Raw genomic sequence first — 7,850 nt, 5'->3', positions numbered from 1 at the left:
ATCCCTTTCTGCTTCTGTTCCACTGAGCAGGTCATTCCCTAGGCAGTAGGTATGCTGGACATTTTTCCTCCCTAGGTGAAGCACTTTGCATTTCTCCTTGTTGAATTGCATTCTGTTGTTTTCCGCCCATATGTCCAACCTGTCCAGATGTTAGGGGCTGGAAGGGGTCTTACAAGATCATGAGGTCCAGCCCCCCTGCACTGGGGCAGGAAAGACGGCTTTATTTTGGTTTGTATAAAAATGTGTTGGAGATGAAATTAGTCTGGCTGAGCAGAGCAGCTCAGTGGTGCTATGGACTGATTGATAACTGCCTGTTTGCATTTGCCCAGCCAGCCCAACTGAGGGCACCTCTACACCCCTGGGAAACCTGCTGCCTTGATATTCTGAGTGATATTCTAAGTCCTCCATCTCCTGTCTCTCCTTCCCGGGCACTATTGATTGTCGGTGGGTGCAGTTCCCATGCTGGCTGGGTCTGGATCCTGCCCATCCCTCTGAGCAAAGTCAAAGCTTCACTAAACTATATAAGAGTGGGGGATGGAGGGGGCGGGCAGGCAGGCAATAGGCCAAGTGGCTGGTGGTGAGACCTTACACATTTACTTACGTTATCAGGTCAAAGGAACTTGTTGGCAGTAGCACATGTGTAGGATGTACTGCCTTTGGTGGGAGTTCATGCACTGCCATTGACCCCTGTTCGCAAGGAGGGAAGGACAGCACGGTACAAATGGAGGCCTTTAATGCTTCCCTCCTTCCAAGGACTGGGAGATCCAAAGGGCAGAGCAGCTGATGTGGGAGCTGGTTAACTGCATGCAACCTTTCATCTTCCCATATCAGCATACCTCATGTCTTTTATGACTAGAGACAGTAACAACAAGGCTCTGATTGAGACTGGCACTCCAGAGTATTGTTTCACACCAGTCCCAAGGCGGGACTGACACCTGTCCCCAGAGGTCTGTGTGACGTGAACCAGGAGTTTTAATCCAGGTCCTGTAGAGGGGAATCCTAGCCCCAGACACCAAACCAGACTTCCTTCCGTCTTTAAATCTGAAGAGAGGGCATGAGCTAAGAGGAAATGGCACATGGAAGATATCCCATTTCTTTATAGAAGGAGTTAAGATGATGGCCTAGTTTCCAGAGCGGGTGAGCACCTGCAGCAGGAGTGAAAGAGTGATGTCCGTTTCTGAAGTTCAAGCCAGAAGCATGCGATAACCGAGGGAAACTGCTGCACATGCTGCATGCCTGACCTGCCACTAGCAGGCACCATTTTAGAAGACTGATGTTTGCGCTTGGCACCCTGTAAGATGCCGCACAGCCAGCCTTAATAGTATGGTAAATTTTGGCATAACTTCCCTGATATGGAACTGAGACATAGAGCACCTAAGATCACAGGACTTGCTGTTGCTAAGTTCAGAGAAAAGTGCTCATGCAGGTAGCTCTGCGCAGAGGGGGTGTCAGCCTCTCACTGTGTTTTGAAGGAAGAAAAGGGCTTGATTAAGCCAGATGCTACATTCACGTAAAAATTATAACAGCTCCACCATCTTGTACAGTTCCTCCATTCACTTCGTTATTTTACTTGTCTTGCAGGTCCTCCAGTGTATGCAGGCACACACTGCACTTAATCACATCTGTTCGTTTAGCAGTACATGCAACCGTTCTAGTATCATCGGGAAAAGCTCCCTTCCCCTCCATGAATTACAGGCAATCTCGGGAAAAGCAAGAGCAAACCCTCTGCAGCGAGACTTTGACACATCAGAGGTCTCTGAAAAGGGACTCAAGAGGTCTTAGTTCAGTTCCCTGCACCAGCACGTGTCTTCTAGACCTGCCACTTACTCTCTCTTTGCCTCCCTATCCTCATTTGCTAATTGAGAATAGTGATCATTGGCAATCTGACAGGGGTTGTCAATGTTATGAGTTATGAGTTAAATAACTAATGTTTAGGGCATATGGCAGCAACGAGGGATTGAAATGAGAGCACCTTTATATACGGATTTTCTACCTCGTGAGACATTTGTGTGAGATTCCCATTGGGCCAAGTTTTAAAGTCCTGAATCATTGACTTCTCAAATAGATTTCCTGGCAGCGTCCACCCCGCACCCACCACTGGGGGCACTGGATGGAGGGGGCGGGTGGGGCCTGCATGTAGGCAGACCCAGGAACCATGTGGGCAGGATGCATTTGGCAGGCTGGATGGACAAGATGGTTGCAGCCCAGTCGTGTAATATCTGAGGGCTACAACAAGCCTTTTTGGACAACAAGATGCAAAATCATAGGAGGTCAAAAACTAGCAAGTGAGAGGAAGCTTTTCCTGGTTCCTCCATGGGCAGACTTAAATACTCGATCAGTGTTGGAAGGTACAGCACACCTAGAGGAGACAGGAAACTCGAAGGTGATCTGGGGGACTAAGATATTCTACATCAAAACAAATTTACCCTCCTCTGGGGATACTTGTGTCTGGAGCCTTATGCAGCCCTGTGAAAGCTCCATGATACACAGCCCCTCATTGGTCAGCAGCCAGCTATGAGGTAGGACATGGTCACCTAGTTGTCATAGTGGTGCTTACATCACAAAGGCTGTTGGCTCACCTCTTTCCTGGGTCCTGGACCTGGAGCCCTGAGTGCCTCCAGACGCCTTCGCGATAGGAGCTGCTCAGCGCGTTAGAGCAGGAAAGCTTGTTGAAGCCGACTTTGAACAATGGAAGTCATCGATCTGACACTACCCAGCAGAGGTAAGATCCCCCCAATGTTCTCCATGTCTAATCTCTAGTCCCACACCCCTTCTTGAAAGCACAAGGAATAACTGGATTAGCTAAAATCATCTTTGCTAGAGCTAGATTTTCAGTTGTGCAAACCACTGTAACTTGGGGGCCTGGACTGCAGCTTGAGTGATGGATACCAGGTCAGGATCAAGCCTTCAGCCCCTGAACACTGATATGCCTCCAATCATTGGAGACTGTGTTAGATGTTCTGGGAAAGGCCTCCTTCCGTGCCCGAGGTATTTCTGACCCTGTCCCCCTTGCAGCCAGGTGGGTAGTGTGAGGTGTCTCTGTATACATTACCTAAGCTAAAGCACGATGGCAGCCTATAGACGTGCTGGTTCATGTTCTAATTAGAACTGGTTGGAGCAGGCTCCATTAATCGAGTCTGCTCCACTTTCTAATTAAAACGCTCCAGCCTTGCCTCACTGTCATGTGGATTTAAGGGCACCCCACCCACCCCCCCGCCACATTTTTGGGGGTGCTTTAACTAAAGCTCATTGAATAAGCTTCAATTAAGGTGTTCCAATGGCAATGTTAAAATATGGGGTGCTTAATACACATGACGGTGAGCCGTTTTAATTAGAGTGGCTGTTGGGGAACCACTCTAATTTAACCAGCCCATTCCCTATTCCTGGTATGTGTATAGGCAACTCTGCTTTCAAAAACGTTGGCCCTAAACCATCATGTTGGGTGTGTGATCCCAATTCTCCAACTAATTGCCAATGAGAAAAGAAATGTTATTGTCTGCACAACTTCCCTTACTTTCCTGAAAACAAATGTCACAGCAATCTCCCCTTCCACCCGGCTGGGCCATTTTGCAAGCAAATCTTCTAGCATAAGAGAGCGGGAGAAAGGGGAAGATGCATCTTCTTCTCCCTGACCAGGTTCTATCTTGCCTCTTTGGCTGGTACAGCTGTGGCCATTGCACACAGGACTGATGATTATAGGTTTTTAGCTTCTGATGCTGGCTAAGAACAGAGCATCATCTCCATCCTATTGACAAAGACAGGCTTTTTGGCAGAACTAAATTGCACAAAGGAAAGTGTCCCTTTAGCAGTACCAGCTGCCTCAGCCCAGAAGGCTGGCCTGGAGAGCTCTCCCCTTGTTGCTGTGCTAGCAAACCTTTCCTTTGTAGCCAGGCCACAGGGTTTGGCTCCAGCAGAGCTGCTAGTGGGTGATGATGAACGAGAACAACAGAAATCTACAGAATCCTTTTCCTCCATTTCAGGTTTTTCCACCAGTGATGCTTCTGCAGGGAGATGCCTGGTGGACCAAGCTCAGGGCAATCTTGACCCAGGGTTTGACCAGGCAGACCTGGAGCTTGACATTACTGTGAGCCTTCTGCTGGAGAGACTCCAACAGGAGGAGGTAGGGCGATGGCTCTGTATAACACGGCTGCTCTAAGTATTTTCTTCCAAGCTGTGCAGCGTGGGACCCCAAGTAAAACGGGTCTTTTTCCATCTGCTGTGTCTTTTCCATTCTTCCTCTCCTATTAACGGTCACAATACAACATGCCCTTGTTATATTGTGATGTCACAATATCAGGGCATGCTCACATGGGCATCATCTCCCCCGTCCCAGTGGATAATACATATGGTATAAGCCACGTTCAAACAAGCCCTCACCCTACGGGTAATGCTGTGAGCCTCTTTAGTGTCTTCCTCCAAGTATCTGACAGCACTGAGATATGAAATACAGTTTCCCAGCGGCCTTGTGAGACTGGAAAGCCTCAGCCCAGGAAGTGAAGTGACTTGCCCACTGTCCCCCAGCAAGTCAGGAAAAGAACTGGGAATACAGCCAAGGGTGCTGAGCCTCTGTCTAGAGACCCTGGGCAACACACTTTCCCTGCCTGATTACCTGTCATCCAAGTATGACTCGGCTGGGTTAGCGCAACTTGGTTCACAAATATTTCAACTCCCTTCTTCATTCAGTAACAGAACTAATCACACAATGGTTTTTGGCAGCATCTTTCCTGGCAAATGGCTGCTAAATTTGCTGCTCAGGATCACCCGGCAGCTCCTTGTCACTCCCCTGGCGTCCCCCTCTCTGAAAGAAATGGAAGTCACTCCCACCTCCCCAGTGCACTGGGGTGACAGTGCCTGTGATGCATCTGACTGCTTTTCTGATCACTTTTCTGTGTCTCCCGCCAGTCTGTTACCTTGTGCTCTCACAGTGCCTGACACTCCCCACTTATTAGTGCCAGCTGTAAACATCTGCATGAGAGGACAAACACAAGACACCCTGGGTTGTGCTCCTGTCCAGGAGCAAGGTCCCCCTGAGCGTGGCTGTAGAAGAATCCCTGGGTAACTGATGTCCAGCATCGTAGTCCTGCATGATCTGGCACTGGCCCCAAAGGAAACCCATTGTTCTCTTTCTCGGTGTGTTCCCAGGAGACAAGAGTAACCATCTACTCCAGCCTGCAGGAAGTCTTGCAGGGGGACATAAAGAGCCTAGATAGGAACCTTGTCAGGAGGATCATCCACTTGGCCTCCAAAGACATGAGGGAGACCCAGGTGAGTGAGCTCTGCCCAGTTTCTCCTCACAAGACTTTACTCTATGCATAGTTTGTTTGGTCCAATGTAGCTTGGGCCTATGGTGTATCTCCTGCATGGACCCTGGTTAGAGGCTGCAGGCTTGCTCAAGACAGATCTTCTCCAGATGGTTCTGGAGAGCAGGAACACGATCCAGCCCAGTGTTGAGCTCCTCTGAAACATGGGGCAGCTTGTCTGCTGAGAAAGACCAGAGTGCATAGGTGCTTTGCTGGGGACTGTCCAAGAAGCTTCCTGGTCCATGCTGAAGCTATGTCCTACAGCCCAGGTGAATTCTGCAGTTGGCCAGCCAACCAGAGCCGAAACATTGTTCAGCCAAGTGTTTCACTTGGCATTTATGAGTGATGGATCTCATTCAAGGAATTACGAGGGGGATGTAGTGAATTCAGGAGCAGCTATTACAGTGTGTGGATGGTAGGTGGTGGGGAAGACAGTTTGCTTGGAACCAAGGATGAAATGGCACTGGGCCACTGGAGGAGCTGAGGCTAGTGCATCCTTCTCCCTCCCTTTCAGAGTTATCCCCAGCCTGACTTACCACTGTATAAACTGTGCATCGGGCATGTGCTCCAGTTTTCTTTTTTTATTCTAGCAAGAAAATGATGAAGTGCAGTTGGCTGCAGGAAAAACCCTCGTGGCACTTGCCGGCACCTTTTACAATTGGGTGATGTATGAGCTGCAGTGTCACATGGGCATCATGGAGCTCCCTCCAATTTACTTCTTGATTACACTGGGCGACGTGGCCTCAGCCTATGGTACAGCATTGCCTCCCTTGCTTCCGGGCTCTCATCAGGGATTGTGGAGGGAGGGGATAAATACCACTCTGTCCAATGGGGCCATCACAACTGAGCTGGATTTGGGGCCCGAAGAATCTAGCTTCTGGCTCCAAGGCGCCAGCACTAACTTCTGTAACAGCTGGAAGGGCCTTCAGGACAGGAAGGAGTGGAGATCAGGTGAGCAGGACCCTCCACTCCCTCCTGCTGCCCTGCATCTGGGCATGGGAGGGGCAGCAGACAGAGGATTGCCCTACGTAGGACGGTTACTGTGGGGTTCCTCTGACTTCTTCAAAGCCCCTTAGTGCTGTTCACCCTGAGAGTGAGGGATAAAGGTGGACAGGAATGTCTCTAACTGAACAATGTATCCTCATCCTGCAGCACTGAGGTCTGAGCCCTTCCTTGTGCTGACGCTCAGCAAATTGCGTTTTGTGCTGAGGCTGGTGGAGACCGACCAGATGAAGCGGGCGCTGTGTGGAGGTGAGTGCCAGCCCCTCCTGCAGGTGCCCCCACTGGGCACCCAGGGCCTAACACAGAGCCTGGGCCCTACTGGAGTGTCCCACACTGGTAAGCGGGGCCTTCACTGCATTTCCTAGGCCTGATCCAACCACAAGTGGAGAACCGTCCCTCCCTGGGCTGGCTGGAGGCTCTGAACTGTGAGCAGGATTGGGCCCTTCATGCCTCTTGCACAGTACTTCCCAGGAGCCATCACCGAGGCTAGAGCTCCCTCTAGGCCCTGGGGCGGATGGTGCAGATTGAATCCTAGATGTAGCTCATGGTGCATGCTCCACCTGTCCAAAATTCTAAATCTGCCCCTAGCAGCACTGAGGCTGCCCGGACACTGCCATGACCACCAGGCCTGCATGTCCTGCAGCACCTCACTCCAATGTTCCTGTGCAAACGTCTCATCTTTTCTCCCCCTCTGCAGTTGTGGAAGGCTTTGCCCGGGCTGCCAACCTGAAATTCCACATCGGGGATGAGAGCCCATTCCCCAGCTGTCGGGCAGCCAACTACAGTTTTCATGTGCTCCCTTTCTTGAACTTCATGAGCAGCAGCTGGCTGACAAGCGAGGACCTGGAGGTGAGGGCTGCTGTCTTTCTAGCTCCATAGCACAACTGTCATGTTTCACTATTTCTGCCTAGGTGTACAGTCCTGGCAAGGAAGACCCAGTCTCTGGGGCTCATATCACATGTCTGAGAATGTGCTCTGCCCACAGGCAGTGTGCAGTTGTGCGTGCTAATGGGTGCCAGTGGGCACTGGGAGCTCCTTCTGGGCATGACTCCTTCGGAGCCCAGGGGGATGGCAACAAGAAGTTTGCACATGAATCTGGGCACATCAGCACAGTGGGGAGCCAACCTCAGGGCCATATCCCACGGCCCCTCGCAGCTGCCGTAGGTGGGAACTATGCAGATGGGGCTGGTCCAGTGATGAACCAAGGACACTGCTGACCTGAGAAGGAGAAAAGCTGTGCCTCTTCCTGACCCAGAGCAACCTCCTGGAAAGTCTGTCAGAGGGACTCAGTCCTGCATTTCTTCTCTGCAGCTGCAGCAGGCTGCGGTCAAGGTGCTGGGACCCGCAATGGGCCTCCTTCTCCACCATGAGAGGCAGTGCAATACTGTTTTTGAGAGGCTCCCCTGTCTCCTACAGCAATACGAGGGAGGGGTCGACAATCTTCATGTCACCATGGTGAAATGCCACCTAGGAAACCAGCATTTGCTCTTGTCTGTATGCGTGGGTGTGCGCACTGGCACACGTGCATGCATGTACGACTTGCCCTAG

At 50.9% G+C, this 7,850-nt stretch overlaps 1 protein-coding gene across 1 annotated transcript; it reads left to right on the top strand.

Annotated features, from left to right (window-relative positions):
- The first annotated feature begins 4,087 nt into the window (after positions 1-4,087).
- Positions 4,088-7,850, top strand: LOC102370249 (maestro heat-like repeat-containing protein family member 2B). Its single transcript, XM_025212605.1, has 6 exons — positions 4,088-4,120; positions 5,143-5,265; positions 5,891-6,053; positions 6,453-6,551; positions 7,000-7,151; positions 7,614-7,850. The coding sequence occupies exons 2-6, from the start codon at positions 5,251-5,253 to the stop codon at positions 7,848-7,850; spliced, it is 666 nt and encodes a 221-aa protein (XP_025068390.1). The 5' UTR covers positions 4,088-4,120; positions 5,143-5,250.

This window comes from Alligator sinensis, unplaced genomic scaffold, assembly GCF_000455745.1.
Source record: "Alligator sinensis unplaced genomic scaffold, ASM45574v1 scaffold833_1, whole genome shotgun sequence".
NCBI classification, from domain to species: Eukaryota; Metazoa; Chordata; order Crocodylia; family Alligatoridae; genus Alligator; species Alligator sinensis.
This window is presented reverse-complemented; position numbering and strand designations above follow the sequence as displayed.